The following is a 20,571-nucleotide window of genomic DNA, read 5'->3' on the forward strand; positions in this document are numbered from 1 at the left end:
GCTTTGTTGTTCTTTATCATGATTGTTTTGGCTATTCAGGGTCTTTTGTGGCTCCATATGAATTTTAGGATTGTTTTTCCTGTTTCTGCAACAAAAACAAAAGCCGTTTGGATTTTGATAGGGATTGCATTGAATCCGTAGATTGCTTTGGGTAATACAGACATTTTTACAATATTAGGTCTTCCACTCCATGAACACAGATGTCTTTCCATTTATTAGATCTTCTTTAGTTTCTTCCAGCAATGTTTTGTAGTTTTCAGTGTACACATTTTTCACCCCCTTAGTTAAGTTTATTCCTAAGTATTTTATTCTTTTTAATGCTATTGTAAATGAGATTGTTTTCTTAATTTCCTTTTTGGTTTATTCATCGTCAGTGTATAGAAGCAGATCTGTCTTTTGCATGTTGATTTTTGTCTTGCAACTTGGCTGAATTCTTTGATTAGTTCTAACAGCTTTTCTGTGGACTCTTTAGGGTTTCTACATATAAGATCATGTCACTGTGATATTTTTACTTCTTCCTTTCTGATTTGTATGCCTTTTATATCTTTTTCCTGTCTAATTGCCCTGACTAGAATTTCCCATAATGTGTTCAGTAGAAATGGCAAGAGTGGCATGGTGGCTCACGCCTGTAATCCCAGCACTTTGGGAGGCTGATGCAGGTGGATCACTTGAGGTCAGGAGTTTGAGACTAGCCTGACCAACATGATGAAACCCTGTCTCAACTAAAAATACAAAAATTAGCTGGGCATGGTGGCGCGTCCTGTAATCCCAGCTACTCAGGAGGCTGAGGCAGGAGAATAGCTTGAACCAGGAAGGTGGAGGTTGCAGTGAGCCGAGATTGCACCACTGCACTCCAGCCTGGGTGACAGAGTGAGACTCCATCTCAAAAAAAAAGAAAAAAAAAAAAGAAGAAGGGTATGGTGTTTACCTTCCACGTATTTGTGAATTTTCCAGTTTTCCTTCTATAGATTTCTAGTTTCATTTCATGGTCAGAAAAGATACTTGGTATGATTTCAGTCTTTTAAAATTTTAATTTTTATTTTAAATTTATTTTTAGATACAGGGTTTCACTCTGTCACCCAGGCTGGAGTGCAGCAGTGCAATCATAGTTCACAGCACCCTAAGCCTCCCAGGCTCAGGCAGTCCTCATGCCTCCAGCCTCCCAACTAGCTGGGACTACAGGAGCACACCACCATGCCCAGCTAATTTTTTCTTTTCCTTTTTCTTTATTATTATGATTATTATTACTACTACTACTACTATTATTATTGAGATGAGGTCTTGCTGTGTTTCCCAGGCTTGGTCTCGAACTCTGGGCCTCAAGCAATCCTCTCACATCAGCCTCCCAAAAAGTTGGGATTACAGGCATGAGCCACCACACTTAGATAATTAGTCTCTTCCTAAATTCTTAAAGACTTGTATTGTGACTTAACATGTGATCTATCCTGGAGAGTATTTTGCATATTTGAGAAGAATGCATATTCTACTGCTGTTGGATGGAATATTCTGTGTCTCTTAGGTCTATTTGGTCTATAGTGTTATTCAGGTCTTCCGTTTCCTTGTTGACCATTGTTGAAATCTACTATTATTGTGTTGCTGTCTATTTCTCTCTTCATTTCTATCAGTGCTTGCTTCATGTATTTGGGTGCTCTGATGTTATATCTTCCTGGTGAACATATAACTCCTTTTTATCATTATGTAATATCTTTGTTTGTCTCTTGTGACAGCTTTTTGACTTAAAGTCTTTTTGGTCTGATGTAAGTATGGCCACTTTTGCTCTCTTTTTGTACCGTTTACATGGAATATCTTTTTCCATCCTTTCACTTTCAGCCTATGTGTGTCTTTAAATCTAAAGTGAGTCTCTTTTAGTCAGTGTATAATTGGGTCTTGCTTTTCTCCCCCTCTATTCAGCTCCCCTTTGTCTTTTTTTTTTTTTTTTTTTTCCTTCGAGACAAGGTTTCACTGTGTCATTCAGGCTGGAGTGCAGTGGTGCACTCACAGCTTATTGCAGCCTTGAACTCCTGGGCTCAAGCAATCCTCCCACCTCAGCCTTTCAGATAGCTGGGACTACAGGTGCACTCCACTACAACTAGCCAACTTTTTTAGTTTTTTTAAAAGATGGGGTCTCACTGTGTTTCCCAGGCTGATCTCAAACTCCTGGCCTCAAGTGAGCCTCTTGCCTCAGCCTCAGCCTCCCAAGGCACTGGGATTATAGATGTGAGCCATCACACCCAGCCCCCTCTGTGTCTTCTCTGTGTCTTTTGATTGGGGAGTTTAATCCATTTGTGCTTAATTATGATAGGAAAGGACTTACTATTGCCATTTTGTTAACTGTTTTCTATTTATCTTACAGTTCTTTTGTCCTTCTTTCCTCTCTTTCTGTCTTCCTTTGTGGTTCATTAATTTTTTGTAGTGACATGCTTTGATTCCTTTCTCGTTTTCTTTCATCTCCTATAGGTATTTTCTTTGTGGTTACTATAGTGCTTACATGAAACATTTTGTAGTAATAATAATCAATTTTCAGCTGATAAACAGGGCCAATCTTAATCTTGGAACAGTTTTTAGGTCTAAGCTATAACAATTTTTTTTTTTACTTTTTCATTTTAACTTTTATTTAACTGCTTTAAAAAAGAATTAAACTAGAATTAGTAAATGTATGTTTCACAAGTTGATAGAACTAAGTTCCAATGGTATGTTTTAGGGTTTGATAAAGTGACTCTAACATTCATTTGTAAGTGTAAAGTGTTAGACTAGCCAAGAAATTTTTGGAAAAAAAAAGTAAAAGGGAGACTAGTACTATTAAACATAAAACAATAAATCTACATTAGCAAAGCTGTGTTTTACTGGCACAAGCAGGAGAATGGAATGGAAGAGAACAGGATAGATTCGAACAGGATACCCAAATCACTGTATGAGGATAAATTGTTCAGTAAATATTTGGATATTTGATTAATCTTTTGGAGGAAAAGGGCAGATTCATACATCCTACTGTATACCAGGACAAACCCCAAACAGTTAAATGTTTACTTTAAAAGATATTTACTAGAAGAGAATATAAGTGAATAGTGTATCATATTAGAATGAGAAGGAACCATTTTTAAAAAAGATTTTTAGATGTGACTTCCTAAAAGCTTAAAACTTCTGCAGATCCGTAACAACTATAAACAAAAGTAAAAGGCTTAAAACAAACTGAGACAACAGTTCCAACATACAGAACAGTCAAGGGATTATGTTGCTGATATATGACAAAGGAACTCTTATAAATCAAAGAAAAAATAGAAAAATGGGCAAAAAAAGTATATAAGCAGAGTTCTCAAAAGAACAAATAGAAATGACCAAAATGCATAAAAGAGATGTAGAACTGGGATGGCAGTCAAAGAAATGCAAATTAAAACAACACTGAGTTGCGGTTTTTACCTTTCAGATTGGCAAAGGCCATTAAGTCTCTGTCTTGGCATCAGTGCTTCTATTGGCACAGCTTTAGTGGAACACCCCATGGGTGGAAGTGCACACTAGCACTGCCTTCCTAGGTGGCAGATTGTCCATAGGTATCAAGAGGCTTGACATTTTTTCAGACTTTGGTCCCAGCCATTACATGTCTAGAAATTTCTTCTAAGGGGATAATCTGACATGCACATAAAGATTATGTGCACTGGCTGGGCGCAGTGGCTCACGCCTGTAATCCCAGCATCTTGGGAGGCCGAGGCATGTGGATTAGTTGAGGTCAGGAGTTCGAGACCAGCCTGGCCAACATGGTGAAACCCTGTCTCTACTAAAAATACAAAAATTAGCCAGGCATGGTGGTGGGCACGTGTAATCCCAGCTACTCAGGAGACTGAGGCAGGAGAATCACTTGAACCTGGGAGGTGGAGGTTGCGGTGAGTCAAGACCGCTCCACTACACTCCAGCCTGGGTAACACAGCGAGACTCTGTCTCAAGAAAAAAAAAAAAAAAAGATTATGTTCACTGATGCTCAGTGCAGTATTATTTTTGGAGTTTAAAATAATGCATGATACAGAATTATTATTTTAATACATGATATAAAATTCAAAAGATACAAAAGGGATTAGAGGGAAAAATCATTCTCCTCTCCCTTCCAATTCTGTCTTCTATTTTCCCGATTTCTCTCCCAGGGGACAACTAGTTAGTTATAAATATTTCCAGAGATACTCTTTACCCATATAAGATTGTACATATACATGTGTTTTAAATTTTTATTTAATTTTGTATTTAGAGGTTAATGGTAGCATGCTACATGGACCTAGCAAGCTACTGTATGCACCTTGCTTTTCTCATTTACTGTCTCTTGGAGTATGCTCCATTCTCAGTAGGCAATATAGTGCAGAGATTGAGAGCACAGACCACTGGGTTTGAACAAACTCCACTCTTTACTAGCTAAGTCATCTTGGGCAAGTTTTCTAACTTCTCTGGGCCTTAAGTTCTTCATCTATAAAATGGATATAATAGTCCCTACCTCATAGGCATAGAATGACTGTAAGTATTAAATGAGTCAAGATACATGAAGTATATAGAGCTTGGCACATTTTACATAATTATTAACTATTACGAATACGTATGGAGCTGCATCCTTCTTTTTAACACCTGTATAATATTCTACACTGGATGTATTATATATTTTATTTTGTCTGACCAGTCTCATATTGATGGACAACTAGATTGTTCCTAGTTTTACTGTTGCAAACAAATTGCAGCATTTGCTGTGATGTATATTTTTAAAGGAAACAACATAAATGTCCAAAGTTAGTTTAATTATGGCACAGTATATGTCCATATGATGGAATAAATCAGAATAAGATTGTAGCTAGGTGTGGTGGCTCAGGTCTGTTATCCCAACATTTTGGGAACCCAAAGTGGGAGTACTTCTTGAAGCCAGGAGTTAGAAAACAGTCTGGGCAACATATGGAAACCCTCTCTCTACAAAAAAAAAATTCAAAATATTAGCCAGGAACAGTCATATGCCTGTAGTCCCAGCTATTCAGGAGGCTGAGGTGAGAAGATGGCTTGAGCCCAGGAAATCAAGACTACAGTGAGCCATGATTGCACCACACACTCCAGCCTGGGCAACAGAGCGAGACCCTGTCTCTTAAAAAAAAAAAGAAAGAAAGAAAGAAAAGATGGTACAATGATATCTCATGATATGTGAAAATATTTACATTTTATTAAGTAGAAACAAACACTTTTGAATTCTTACTAGATTTTTCCCATAATAAACATGATATAGATTGTACGAATTTAGAAATAATAGAAAAGTATAATCATCTTAGCCCCGTGATCCAGAAATAGCCACACTCAACATGTTGGTATATTTTACATAATCTCTCCTTCTGAAAACTTACACTAATTATTTTATGGGAAGCAAGAGTTACCATCTTTGCTAAAAGTAGCAGGGAGCTGTGAATTGGGTTCCCCAAATAGGGGGTTGGCCATATGTGGATGGCGTAGGTTAAAACTACTTGGAGGAGGGAGGCTTGCAGTAGACAAGAGGGATTCCTGGGAAAGTGGCGCTCTTTGAGCTATCTCTGGAAGGATAACAGGAGCTATTCCTTTTGAATATATCAGTCATTCTCATTGTTCTGTGTTTCTGTCCATATAGTCATTCACTCAGTAAACATCTATTATTAGAGGCCTATTTTATACCAACGTGTTTCTAGGTCCTAGGGGACTCAGATATGAACAAGATAGGTAAGGTCCCTGTACCCCTGGAGCCTACCCTCCAGAGCTTGTACAGACATTCATTACCGACTTACAGACATAGGGTATGTGTGCATGTGCCTGAGATGCTTCATCTCATACTGACCACAGACACTTCCCCGCATGTCTTCATAATGATCATCTCTTGTGGCTACACAGTGTTCCCTCCAGTTGCTATGTGCTGATTTTATTAACTATTCCTACTGTGTTGGACATTCTTATTGTTTGCATGAATACTTCATAGTCTTTGACACGTTACTCAACTGCTTTTCAAATGAATTGTCCCAGTTTACAGAGCAACCAGCAACATGTGAGTGAATGGGCCTGTGCCATGAAAATCTCACCACCATCGTCTATATGTTTTTATCATTTCTATTCATTTAATAGGTTAAAAAAAAAAACAGGGCCTTGTTGTTTAAACTTCTTTTATTTGATTATTGTTAAATTTTAACCTTTACTTCCTCTTAAGTGCATTATCTGTTCACATCCTTTGTTCTGTTACTTATTTTGGCTCTAAATGTTATAAACAGACTCTGTGCAGTGATGGCTAAGGGCTCAGATTCTAGACTCATACAAATCTGGTTTATGTCCAGCCCTGCTACTTAGAAGCTATGTGACCTTGGTCACAGGGGTTTAGGGAAGTGCTGAGGCAAGGAAGGGCATTTCCAGCAGAGGAGCTCTTCTGAGAAGCAGAATTAGTGAGAGGTTGGTGGCCTGGGTACATTTAAGGTGTGGTGGGACCTTGTCTGGCTTCATCTAATAAGGCTACCAGGAGTATTATTGGTTTGTTCTGGAGTAGTTTTCAAACGTGGCATTTGGAGTGAAGGCAGGCAGCATTGGGCCTCAGATTCAGAGTTTCTCTATGGAAATTAGATCAAAACCTACAAGAGTGCCAGGGAAAGGTAGGGAGGGGCAAGTGGGAAAGCTGGGAGCCCTGGAGTCAGGTTGTTCTGGCTTTGAACCCCAGCAATCCCGATGCATAGTTGAGAATATGTACTTTGAGTCTCTGTTTTCTCATCGGAAAATGGGATGGTCATGTCAGTATTGCATACTGTGAAGACCAGAAACGATTTATGTCAGGGGCTTTGCACACACAAATAAGGCACTCAACAAATGTGGGTTGTTATGAACCCACAGTGGATGGGGAAACACATCTGCCTTTGTGGAAGATGAGAGCAGAATCCCTCCTGACCATTGTTAAGCCATTAGCCTTGCTCCTTCCCTTGGTTTGTCACTGCTGGAGGGACTACTGCCAGTACTGCAGTGGGAAAATGAGCTTTCAAAGGTACGTTTCTTTTATAGAGTGTCCGGTAGGAATTCCCTGGGGACATTTATCTCATGGAAATAGGAGAAGGACTGACTGGGTATCTCAAAAGGTGACTCTTAGTGACTGAGTCTCTTTTCTAGAAGAAAAGGATGTTTGGATTCTCAGCAGCCACATCTGCTTTTGAACTCTGTGCGGTTTGTGCCCTGGCCTCTTACCACTCCCAACACTCCCCCTTTTATTCAAACAGAGGACAGTTGTGTTTGTTGACCACTCTTTCAGGGTGGGAAAGGAATGTAATGTATGCATAGACTGCCCAGAATTTCCTGTTAGACACCCATTCCAAACCACGGCCCTGGGATGCATTCCAGAGATTACAGCCCAATTCTCAAAGAGAAGAAATGGCGCATTCATTTAAATGTCCCTGGCCTTCAGAAAGAGTTCCTCCTCTCCCCAGTTAAAAAAAAAAAAAAAAAGGTGTTTAGCTTATTCCGTAATAATATAGTTGTGAATTCAACTCTATGATTTCTTTAAGGTTGTAATGGCTCTGACCTTCCCACATGTGAAGAAATAGCCTTCACTTCGGCAATTTCAGTGTTCAGTTTTGTAGCATTAACAGCATTGATGTCCCCACTGATGCTTGGTACAGGCATATGTTTAATGTCCTGCTATAAATACTTGAACAATGTAAATCTGCGATGGATTACCTTCTTAGTTCTGCTCTTGTGATGAGAAAGAAGCTAGTTTGAAGGCAGGCTTTTGGTGCTTTGAGTCATTAGCAGTACATTTGGTGTGTTGTCAGAGAAAACCAGACCTGGGCAGTAGTTAAAGCAGCAAAAGCAGATTTTATTGAAAACTGTTGCAGTAGAAGGAAAGAGACATCAGTCCAAAACCAGGCTCAATCCTGAATACAGCATGGACAAGTGAGTACTCACAGCCAAGGAGTAGGATGGGAGTCAGTGGATAGAAAACTGCTAAGAAGAAACATCAGAGGTAGGGGAGCTTGTGGCTTATCTGACTGCTATGGTTTAGACGTGGTTTGTCCCCACCAAAGCTCATATTGGGGTGCAGTTGCCATTGTAGTGGTGTTGGGAGGTGGAACCTAATGGGAGCTGTCTGAGTCCCAGGGACAGATCCCTCATGAGTAAGTAAATGCCATCTGGCCTGAGTGAGTTCTTGCTCTTATGGGACTGGATTAGTTACCTTGAGAGTAGGTTGTTATAAAGAAAGGCTCCTCCTCACGTTTGCCCTCCCTCCTTCTATGCATACCCCCTCCACTTTGTGCTTTCCACCATAAGTTGAAGTAGCGCGAGACCCTCGCCAGCTGGGCTACCCAGTCTTGGACTTTTCAACCTCCAGAATCGTGAGCCAAATAAACTTCTTTTCTTTATAAATTACCCAGTTTCAAGTATTCTGTTACACCAGTGCTAAATGGAATGAGGCACTGAACTAACAGGATTCTTGATGAAGACAAGCCAGGGTAGATCAGTCATCACCTGGGAGATGGTGGAGGGTGAGGAACCCAATTATGTATCAAGAGCAGTCAGATATGGAGGATGGAGGATTCTTGCTAAACTGATTTAGCAGGGATGTTGCTAAATTTGGATTTTACAAGGAAGTATGCAGGTGGACCTAGGAGTTTAGGAGTCTGACTGAAGTTTGGTCAAGCAAAGAATCTTTGTCAGTGTTAAGTCAGTTTTCTTCTGAAAATTTTGTCATGCTGGGTCTTCAGGGATCCGGCCCCTGTGCCAGCACATTTATATTGTGAGAGGCTGGCTCAGCACCATAGAAATGAAAGGCAAGCCTTTGTTTTCTGTAGCTACCAAGTTGTAGTTTCTTCACTTGAGGAGAAACTTGAATGATGAGGGATGGATTCATAGTGAGTAGCAAACATTTCCACCTACATTCCAGCTACTCTGATCTTGTCCTGAACTCCTTTGATTGTGTAGAGGTGTGTGGGGTGCTGGGAGTTTTAGGTCAGATCACAGATAGGAGAGATGGAAGCTGTGTATGGGTGTGGGTGGGTATGCTCAGGAATGTGAGTATGTGAAGCTCTGAATCGGTGCAGACCTCAGAGGTTTGGGTCCTGAAGCCAGGGGTTAAGGATGGTTCCAAAGCCTCCCCCATCTTGAATCTAAACCAGATCAGAATGAAAGAATTATAAAAAGTCACTGGTTATATGGCATGGGCAGATATCACACTAATTAAGAAATGCTGGCTGTTTGGGGTCAACATTTCAACTTCTGGATACTGAAGGGAACCAGTTAGGTCAGGAAGTACAAGAGGAATGCACCCTCAGCCTATGATATGAGCTGGATGTGGACCCAGTTGTGCCTCCATCTGTTGGCATAAACATAAACATCTGTTGGGTAGCTCTTTAGACCAGTCTTCTTGGGCCACTGAAGGACCAAACCCCACTGTCAGCTTCAGTGGACTTTGCCCTGAACATTTCATGTTTTTTGTTTTTTTGTGGTTTTTTTTTTGTTTTTTTTGAAATGGAGTCTTGCTCTGTTGCCCAGGCTGGAGTGCAGTGGCGTGATCTCGGCTCACTGCAACCTCCGCCTCCTGGGTTCAAACGATTCTCCTCCCTCAGCCTCCCGAGTAGCTGGGACTACAGATGCATGCCACCATTTCATGTTTTTAATTACAACACTTTCTTTCTAACCATATTTAATATGAGATTTCATAGAAAAGACCTGAGTCCTAAGGTTTGTTTTAAGCCCCACATGTGGAGCTGCTTTTTTGTTTATTTAGTTTCTATCATCATTACTGTTATTATTATACAGAGAAAACTTTACTGGATAGGAGGTAAAGTATTAAAGAGCTACTTAATGTTCTAAGTTTAGACTTCACATAACCAAAAACAAAATGGATCTGCCTACATGTTTTTTCATAAAGCCAGGCTGTTTTTGTGAGGACCGTTGTCTGGATACAAGCTAAATTCTCCATGTTCACAGTGAGACCCTGCACTGTACCTAAACCAGTCACAATTTTTTGTTATGTTTGAAGCTGCTGGTAGATTTTCTCTCTTACACAAACATACGTGTTTTCACTGTGCCCATACAATAGTCCTGTGGGGTAGGGATTATCATTCCTGTATTATTGTTGCTACGGAGGTAGGTGAGGTCACACGGGCTAACAAGTGGCAGGGCTGGGACTTGAACCTAAATGTAATTCCAAAGCCTGTGTTCTTTCCATGTAACTTATATTTAAAGTCAATTTCTGAATAAAAAATTTCACTCTAGGCTCTTAAATGGCAACCTGTGTAATTTGCAGATATCCTGGATCTTGGCTGCATTGGTCATAATTTAAAGTTTAAACTCAGTAGTTTTAATTACAGAGCTAAGACAGTGACATTCATGGTACAAATCTGATCCCGTCACTCCCCTTTTCCATAACATCAAATCCAAACTCATCTCCATGGCTTGCAAGGCCCTTGCTGTCATTACTCCTATCTCATACTCCTTGCTACTCCTTTGATTTCTTAAATGTTTTGTGCTTTCTCTCACACCAGGCCTTTTACACATTGCTGTTTCACCTGCTCCTCCCACCACAAAAAAATTAATGAAACTTTCAGCCCAGCTTCTTTCAAGAAGGCATTTCTGGGCTGGGCACGGTGGTTCACGCCTATAATCCCCGCACTTCGGAAGGCCAAGGCAGATGGATCACAAGGTTAGGAGTTCAAGACCAGCCTGGCCAATATGGTGAAACCCCATCTCTACTAAAAATACAAAAATTAGCCGGGCTTGGTGGCAGGCGCCTGTAGTCCCAGCTACTCAGGAGGGTGAGGCAGGAGAATCACTTGAACCCGGGAGGCAGAGGTTGCAGTGTGCCGAGATCGCACCACTGTACTCTAGCCTGGGTGACAGAGCAAGACTCCGTCTCAAAAAAAAAAGCTATTTCTATACCCCTCCCTACTCATAGTCCCCAGTCTGGGCTATGTGCTCTTCTTTGGGCCCCAAGAGTGCTCTACACTTTCCCATCCTAACAAGACTCATTGTATACCAGAAGTACATATTCAAATGTCTCTCCTGCTAGATGTGGGCTTCATGAGGTCTGACCCCTGCCTATGTTGTTGGTCAATGCTTCTGTACCACCTAGCATCAGAGCTTACATTTTGAGAGACAATCCTTTCCATTTCAAATCACATAAACCCAATTATATTGGCTTAGGAGCAAAAGGGAATTTGTTTACTTACATAACTGAAAATTCCAGAAGGGTCTGGTTTTAATAAAACCAAGTCCTCAGACAGTGTCGTCAGAAATCTGTCCTTCTTTGTAACCCAGCTCCTTTCTTCTCAGTTTTGGCTTCATGCTCAGGTAGGTATTTCTTACGAGGTGCAAAGATGACTACCAATTGCTCCAGGCTTACATCCTGCCATGTTAAGAAACCCAGCAAAAGGCAAATATCTCTTCCACTAGGGCTTGCATGAATCCTTGCAGAGTCTTTGGTCCAGGGTGGGTCACGTGCCCATCCCTAAGCCAGTCATGTGGCTCAGATTGGCCAGCCCTTGATAAAGGACAGAACATTGGTAGGGTGAGAGTGGTTCCCCAGAGGAAAATAGAGGAACTTTTACCAGAAAGAAGGGTAACGGATTCTGGCAGGCAAAAAATGTCAGATGTCCACTACACTCCCCATCTGTAACTGGTGCTTTGAAGATACGGGTCCTTGCTGCTGGGCCAGCACTCTGCCTAGAAGACCAGGGAAGCACTTGGAAGGCTTCCTGTCTTGTCTTTAGAGAGGAAGGCAATTGTCTATATGTGCACTTTAAGCTGCCCCATTCATAGACCCTCTGTAAGCCTATTGCTGGCAGATAGGAGGTCCCCAGCCCATGGGAGGGGCAAGGGAGAAATGTGTATGAGTGGGAAACAGGGTCTTAATTTGCTGGGCTGCAGTGACACCAGGGCCAGGGGCCTAGGCAGAAGCATTAGCTCTAAGGGCATATCCAGGAAAACAGAGCCACATGCTACCCTGTTCCTCCAGTGGATACACAAGGACCATGCCCCACATCTCCAGCTCTTCACAACCCTCTCCAGGGTTTCTGCTCCACCCGAGTTTGCGCACAGAAATGGAGAAAGTTAAGTCTTAGGATCACCTCATCTACCTCTATCAAGGATTTCCCTTTACTCTCCCTGTGGGGTATCTGTGCCCATGGCATCTTTGTGTGCTGGGACCGGCTATGGGCATGCTTTCTTTCTATCTTTTTTTCTTTTTTTTTTTTTTAAGACAGAGTCTCACCCTGTCACCCAGGCTGGAGTGTGGTGGCGTTATGTCAGCTCACTACAACTTGTGCCTCGGCCTCCTGAGTAGCTGGGATTACAGGGGCCCGCCACCACACTCCACTAATTTTTGTATTCTTAGTAGAAACAGGGTTTCGCCATGTTGTCCAGGCTGGTCTCAAACTTCTGGCCTCAGGTGATCTGCCCGCCTCGGCCTCCCCAAGTGCTGGGATACAGGAATGAGCCACCGCATTTGTGCCGGGCATGTTTTCATTGACAGGGATAAGGAGGAGAAAGAGGGTGGTCCTTCAAAGCAGGCCTGCCCCGGGCTGAGCCTTGGGAAAATGGCAGCATGTTGTAGCCTATTGGGGGACCCGGCAGGGGAGACTGCTGGGTCAGCTAGCCACCTCTGTGGTCCTCCTTGCATGGTCCTCCTCAATGCTCCTTTCTGATGTACAGCTTGAGGTAAGAAGTCCCTGGAACCAGATGCAGACCCAGCAGGCAGAATGCTCTGCAGAAGAGAGCTAAGCTTCAGCCCCAGATGGAATTAAGTAAGGGGACTGGGGAGGGAGAGTGTATGCTTCCTGACCTCCATTTGAAAGCATTGTTCTTTTCCTAAGGGAAAACAGCCCCCAGCAGAGCTCACTGGGACACGCAACCCCTCCCTTTTCCTTCCCCATGTCTATATCTAATTTTTAGAGCAATTGATTAAAATCACTTCCTGAGATTTTTCTAGTTTTGCTTTCTGAATTACAGTTTATGTAACCAAGATCTGTTATAGTGAGTTGTTTCTCCTAGTTGTCAGATAGCAGAGAAAAAAATGTACGCCCGCAGAATCCAGCCTTTGATCCAGCGTTTCTGGAGAACCCTCACTCATTTATGAAGCAAAAGCTTTTATGAGACTATAATAATAAAAGCTAAAATGTATAGCCCGGGTGCGGTGCCTCACAACTGTAAGCCCAGCACTTCGGGAGGCCGAGGCAAGCAGATCACTTGAGCTCAGGAGTTTGAGACCTGCCTGAGTGGCATGACAAGACCCTGTCTCTACTAAAAATAGAAAAATTGGCTGGGCGCGGTGGCACATGCCTATAGTCCCAGCTACTTGGGAGACTGAGGTGGGAGGATGTCTTGAGCCCCGGGGGTAGAGGTTGCAGTGAGCCAAGACTGTACCACTGTACTCCAGCCTGGGTGACAGAGTGAGACCCTGTCTTTAAAAAACAAACAAAAATTATGGAGTGCTTGCTCTATGCTAGGCACTGTTATAAGAACTCATTTAATTCTCACAACAAACCCTAAGATGGGTATTTATTATCCCCATTTTACAGATAAAGAAACAGAGGCACAAAGAAGTCACACAACTTGCCCAGGTCCTGTACTGTTGCTGGTTGAGCCAGATTTTGCACCTAGGCAAGTTGGCATTGGAGCCCACATTCCTAACCACCACACATTTTTCTAACTTGATGGGCTTTACCTGTCATGTCAAGAATTAATTGTGGGATGCAAAATCAACAGCAGAGAGACAAGTCAAAAAGCAACTGTAGTGGACCTGAGCCAGGATAGGGCAGGGACAAGGAGTTGCTAAGGATATATTTAAGAATCGATTAGGAAGTCAGAACCAACAACTTAATGAGGGAAAAGGACAGATGTCTAGCTTAGGATATTGGTACCCTGAGTGAAGAGGGGAGTGGTGAGCCCCATTTAGATATGCTGAGTCAGAGGCATCCAGAGGAGATGTCCAGCAGACAGGTGGATGAACTGGCCTGGCCCAAAGACACAGCTCAGTCATACACACATTCATTTGGGAGTTTAGTGGCCAAAGAACAAATGATCTCCATGGGGCGGTTGGCGAAGGCTTCCTGGGTGAGGTTGGCTTTGAGCCAGGCTCTGAAGAGCAGGATGCCCTGAGAAGTGGGGAAATGGGGGGAGGAGGAGTGGGAGAAGGGATGTCAGTGTGATGAGGAGTCTACCATGGAGGAAGCTAGGGAGTAAGGTGGGCAGGTGCTGCGTTTGGATAAGGGAGGTTATCAGCGAAAAGTGACAGAAAACTTTGGAATGACTTTTGATGACTCCTTCCTCCTAAGTCTGATTTTTAAAAATGAAAATCGTTACGGAATATTTTAGACTGACGTTCATATTTGCTACTCCCTCCTTTGCTCTTCCAAAGTAATTTCTTAAAACCAATGTTATGGGGAGATGTATGCATTCAACTATCTTTAATATCCTAAAAGACCTTGTTCTTGGATACCTGGGCCACCAGGAGACCTCTCATGTGTCTTATCAGTGGAAACGTAAAGGGGGCAAGCGAGGAAAGGTGGTGAGAGGTAAAGTCTTGGTCAAAGCAGAGAAGCAACAAGACCCCTTTTGTGTGTACAAGGAGGATGAGCGGTGGAGCTGGTTGCCAGATGAGAAAGCCAGCAGGAGCGTTCTACTGGGAAAAGGACACTTCTTTGGTACCTTCTTTTCACATGGGCCTCCTCCGGTTTTGAGTTTGGTGGATATGTTCATTCTTGTTGATATCATAGACCAGGAGTGGCTGTGGGCCGTGACAGTAGCCACATTGCTTCTGCAAGGCTGAGAACACTGCTGTTGCCTGGTTTGTGTCATAGGCTTGGAGTGTAGAAGCGTACGAATTAGGCTGAAGGTTGAGAATTAGGAGGATATGGTTTAGAAATAGCACAAAGTTGCCAAAAGACAGTTTAACAAGACTGTTTACTCCCCCCCATTATTAGAGCAATACATAATTACCAGAAAACATTTGGAAAATGTGGAAGAAATGTAAACACTTATGGTCTGACAATTAATTACTGTTAACCTTTTGACATATTTCTTGCAAATCTTTTCTCAATTATCATCTTTTTTAGTTTGCTTTGCTTAGTTATGATCAAGTCAGATATACAATAATATATATTAACTTTTTCACCTAATGTTATGACGTCAACATTTGTCCATTAAACTGAATTTTTATTTCATGTGTCAACCAAAACTCTCTTACCAGTTTATGAGCAAATCAAGGACCTTCTGGATGATAGCTGGGGGAGAGAAGTAGCAGCTGGGGCTAGAAGGCAGTAGGGTCATTAGTCCAGAGCACCCACGTCTGGAGCCCTATTCAGGAACAAGTGAATGCTGAGGGTGGGTGAGGCCAGTGCTGATACTGAGGAAATCCTTCCATTTACCCTTCCCACTTCTCCTATTCTGAGAGTTCTAGACCAATCCAAGAGTGATTAGAAAATTAGCCACTGAGCCTCCAAGAGGTTCCTGCAGGCCCTAGAACTAACCTTATTTGAAAGGAAGAATCCTGGAACCTCCCACAGCTGTGAAAATGAGACCACTTTGGCTGCTTCACTCTTTATACAGAGAAGGAAAGACCTGGGTAAGCTCCCTTTCCCTGTCTGGAGGCACGATGGCCTCCCAGGTGTTCAGATAACTAATTTACTGACTCCGTTAGCAGTGTGTAGCTTCTGTACAGTAAGTAATCATGTGGTAGAAATTATGAGTAGTGTACTGGTTCCAAGTTTATGATTTTTTTAGTATGTAAGTTCATTTGTTAATTAGTTAGTTAGTTAGTTATGGGGAAAGTTCGTGTGATCCAAGGATGAAAATAGGACCTGGGAAGGTGCTTTCTGCAGACTGCTCAGTGTCTCTGAGACATGAACAAATAGCTTGTTTACTTGCAGAGGAATGTGCTATCAGCCAGGGAAAAGATTTTTTTTTCCCCCTGACTAAATTATCTGGGTGTGGCATAAAAATTAAAACACCCAGAGTAACAATGAAATGGTTTAACGAATCATTTATATTAAATACAAGTTTATTGCAATGCTTTTCTCTCCCTATTTGGCATGTTCCACCTTCTTAATCTAACCTAAGTTGTTTCAAGATTGTATTCAGCATGGCACATGGGGAAATCACACACTTTGGAAACAGGCCCACTTGGGTTTGAATCTGGCAAAGGAACCGACACAATCCTGCTGTATTTTCTCAATAGTTGTATTTTCTCAGCAGTAAGGTGGAAGCAGTAAACCTATCTCCTTAGGAGTATGCGAGATGAGGTTTGTGAACTATTGGGACCTACAGGGTTGGCCCTTGGTAAACAGTGATTATTATCTCTTCCCACACTGCCACTTAGGCGGCCCGCGTGCCTGGCGGTCCCAATGGCCTGGTCTGGCCTGACCTGCCTTTGAAATGAGACGCCTGAAATGAGATGGCTGGTACTCTATGACAGGCACCCAAGGATCCTTGAGGAAGATAAAAACAGCCAGCTTTCTCAGAGATTTATGGTTCTGAAGCTCATCTTTAGTAAGTGTGGATCTTAAATTCATACTTACTGGGCCATTTGCCCAAACCTAGGGTAGAAACCATTCATATCTGTGGAGTTGCTGGAATAACAGCTTTTCAGTCCCTTTTCAGAATTTCCATCTGAATGCACTTAGTTTTGCTGCTGGCAGAAGAGCACCCCCAAAACATTCAGCAAAGGTTTTGTGATCTCTTGGGAGGAACTAGGTGTTACACAAATCACTCGTAAGTGCACAAAAAGAGGAATTGTGCCAGAATTGCTTTTTGGGAGAAGAGATAAGCTCCAACAGTTATCATGTGGACTTAAATCATTTCCTGTTCTGGCAATTTTCCCATTAATCCTAAGCATGGTCCCTTGCCTGCGGCCTCTTCTCAGAGCACCACTGATCCGCCCAGGCATGGCATGTGGTGGGACAGTCCCGGCTGCATTCCCAGGCAAATACTCCTGCCCCTCAAAGTTGTCAGTCCTCCCCTGAGGGGTGTTTTTCATCTATACTAATTTTCACCTTTTATTCCTGACTTGTGGCAGCTTGTCGTGAGCCTTGGATAAACAGAAAGGATGTGTCACTCCCTCCAGTGCCTTAGTTCAGAGCAGGCCAGGGCACAGTATTGCCCTGGATCTCGTGAAGATGGGCTTTGCCCTGGCTGGCCCTACTTGGCTAGGAACATGTGTTCTCCATCCAACATCTCCTGCTGTTTATGTTTTTTAAGTGTAATGGAAGCCTTCAGCCCTAAGCTCTGTGGATCCAGGCCCCCACCAACTTCTTGACAAACTCTTGGCGAGTTTAAGCAGGCGGTTCTTTTGTGCCTTTACATATCTCATTTCTTAACCCACGAAGTTAGTCATTTCCATAGTGAGCAGGGGATGTCCAAGAACCTAGATTCAAAGTGATTCTTTGTTGGTATCCATAATGGAGAGATGCTTCCCAGGGAGTGTCAAGTCTGATTTGTGCCTGAAAAGATGTTTGTTTTGAAGTAGTGCTTGGTGCAGGGTGGGAATACTTCATCTGCTAGGTTCAGGAATGCAGATGGGGACTGACCTGTGGGTGGGTCAGTTAATAAGCAGGCAGCCCCTGCTGGGCTGAGGTCAAAGGGATCCTGTCCAGCCAGAGGGATTGGACTCCATCAACTAGCTGGCTCCTGGGATTCTCACATTGGATTCACAGTTCTTTAGAGTAACTTCCAGGAGCCCCTCATCTTCTCCTGCTGAGCAGGCCCTCAGGGCTGGAATCTGGGGTCTGGGGGGCAACTGCACACTCAGATTTTTGCATTATATTACAACTATCAGTACATGCTGCAGTTGGCCATAGTGTGCTCTGTTTCTGTTTCCAGCCTCCCAGTGCAACGTCAGCTTAAAGAAGCAGAGGAGCCGCAGCATCCTTAGCTCCTTCTTCTGCTGCTTCCGTGATTACAATGTGGAGGCCCCTCCACCCAGCAGCCCCAGTGTGCTTCCGCCACTGGTGGAGGAGAATGGTGGGCTTCAGAAGGTCAGTACTGGTGAGGAACTGTGCCCTCCATAAAACTGCAGCAGTGGCATCTCTGTCCTATCCTTGATGAATATCCTTAAGAAGAATATGCAGAGCCAGGCGTGGTGGCTCACGTCTGTAATATCAGCACTGAGGTCAGGAGTTCGAGACCAACCTGGCCAATATAGTGAAACCCCATCTCTACTAAAAATACAAAAAATTAGCTGGGCATGGTGGCAGGCGCCTGTAATCCAAGCTACTAGGGAGGCTGAGGCAGGAGAATCGCTTGAACCTGGGAGGCGGAGGTTGCAGTGAGCCAAGATCCCGCCATTGCACTCTAGCCTGGGCAATAAGAGCGAAACTGTGTCTCAAAAACAAAAAACAAAAAGAAAAGAATATGTGATAGTATGTGTACAGCCATTTACTTAAAGATTTGAAATTACCAAGAAAAGTAACCTTTTTTGATAAAGGATATCTCATTTAGCAACTAAGGATTATATTTGATGGGAGTTACATTAGTCACTTCACATTTTTATAACATTCTCTCTTGGGAAGTTGAATGCATGAAACAGTTAAACAACCAGTAGCAGACTCACAAATAGATAAAAAGAGAAACAGACATAGAGAAGAGCTAGCAATAAAATAATTGAGTGTAACTACCTTGTTTAATAACAAAATATTATATATTCTTTTGTATGTATCAAATAAAATATGTCAGATTGTCACAATAGGTCAAAAACCAAAATCTACCCACATGCTGTCTAACACAGATCTGAAACAAAGTTACTCAGAACAGTTAAAAGTATAAGGATGAGGCCGGGCACGGTGGCTCACGCCTGTAATCCCAGCACTTTGGGAGGCCAAGGCGGGCAGATCACCTGAGGTCAGGAGTTAGAGACCAGCCTGGCCAACATGGCGAAACCCCTTCTGTAGCAAAAATACAAAAATTAGCCAGGCATGGTGGTGGGCACCTGTAATCCCAGCTACTCGGGAGGCTGAGGCTGGAGAATCGCTTGAACCTGGGAGACGGAGGTTGCAGTGAGCCAAGATCACGCCACTGCACTCCAGCCTGAGTGACAAGACTGAAACTCCATCTCAAAAAAAATATATATATATATGTATAAGGAATAAGGATGAGCGAAGAGACCTCATACAAATATAAATTAAAAGAAAACAAGGGTTACAATATTAATCTCAGTCAAAATGGAATTTCAGGAAAAATCACTGAAAGAAGATTATTCATTATGAAGATAGTTGACATTTGAGGACACAAAAGTCATAAAACTTTATGTTCCAAATAACATGAGCAAAGGACACAAACAGGTAATTCACAAAATAAGAAATACAGATGGTTCAGTCTTGTTGATATCGTAGACCAGGAGTTGCTGTGGGCAGTGGCAGTAGCCACATTGCTTCTGCAAGGCTGAGAACACTACTGTTGCCTGGTTTGTCTCACAGGCTTGGAGTGTAGAAGCATAGGAATTAGGCTGAAGGTTTTCATATGGTCAAACATACGAAAAAATAAGAAAAATAAATACATGAAAAATATTTAACATGTTTAATAATGGAAGAAATGCAAACTAAATAATGAGAGACCATTTTCCAGCTTTCTACTTATCAAAGATATTTTTAAACACAATATTTGGTTTTAGCATGGAGTGGTAGGAGGGAGGATAGAGAATGTAAATAAGTTGCTGGTAACAATGTTAATTGATGACACCTTTCTGGAGGAAAATTTGGCAATATCATCTTAAAGCCTTAAAAATATCCCTATTTGTCGATGCAGGCAGTTCCCCTTTATGGACATAATTATGAATGTGCAAAGATTTAACCATGAGGTACCATCCAGCATAGATTATAATACCGAAAAATTATAAGCAACCCGATGTTCAACAACAGGCAGTTGGTTAAAAAAACTATAGAATAAATATGCAATCAAATAGCATACAGCCCTTCAAAATGATATGTCGTAAATATTGCTGATAGAAAGAAATGGATAGAGTGTCTCTCTTGTTCTCTCACACACATACACACACAAGCATTTATAAGACTAGAAGGATGGATGCCGAAATATGAAGAGGTTATCTCCTATTGCTCACACCGGTGGAATTATAGCTAGGATTTTCTCCTTCCCTCTGTACTTCCCTCAGTTTTCATAAAATCAGCTTAAATTACTTTTATGATTTAAAAAATTATTTTAAAACCACATGTGGATGTATAGAAGGGAATTCTGGGAAGATGACAGCCTGAGCAGATGGCTCTATTAAAATTCCCTCCCAGGATAAACCCAGGTGGGCCTGCTGGTGGAGCCTGGAAAGTGCATTAAGGCCCCCGGTTTTCCTGATACCTTCAGGGTAGAGAGCAGGCACAGGATTTATTCTCTCTGGTACTCAGTAAGAAGCAGGGAACCACCAACAGAGGAAAATGCTTACGTCTCCCTGAGTCCTTGGACAAACACTCGAATGTATAGTCCCATGAGGTCAACTAGCCAGAAGGAGCTGGCGGATCGCCTTGGAAAGGGCTCGCACTGCCCACACAATGTGTGTGGTCCTTGGAGGGGCTGCCCTGGTGAGCTGGATTGCTTCCAGTGCTTGTGCCTTGGAGGAGCCAGTAGTATAGG

General features: G+C 42.5%; 1 protein-coding gene across 2 annotated transcripts in view; it reads left to right on the plus strand.

Annotated features, from left to right (window-relative positions):
- CTDSPL (CTD small phosphatase like) overlaps positions 1–20,571 on the plus strand; it is a 122,379-nt gene that overhangs the window by 67,377 nt on the left and 34,431 nt on the right. For both annotated transcript variants that reach the window (XM_034956130.4, XM_034956129.3), the window contains exon 2: positions 17,818–17,972. In XM_034956130.4, the coding sequence (XP_034812021.1) occupies positions 17,818–17,972 (155 nt within the window). The remainder of the gene's footprint in view (positions 1–17,817; positions 17,973–20,571) is intronic.

Source organism: Pan paniscus, chromosome 2 (assembly GCF_029289425.2).
Source record: "Pan paniscus chromosome 2, NHGRI_mPanPan1-v2.0_pri, whole genome shotgun sequence".
Taxonomy (NCBI): Eukaryota; Metazoa; Chordata; class Mammalia; order Primates; family Hominidae; genus Pan; species Pan paniscus.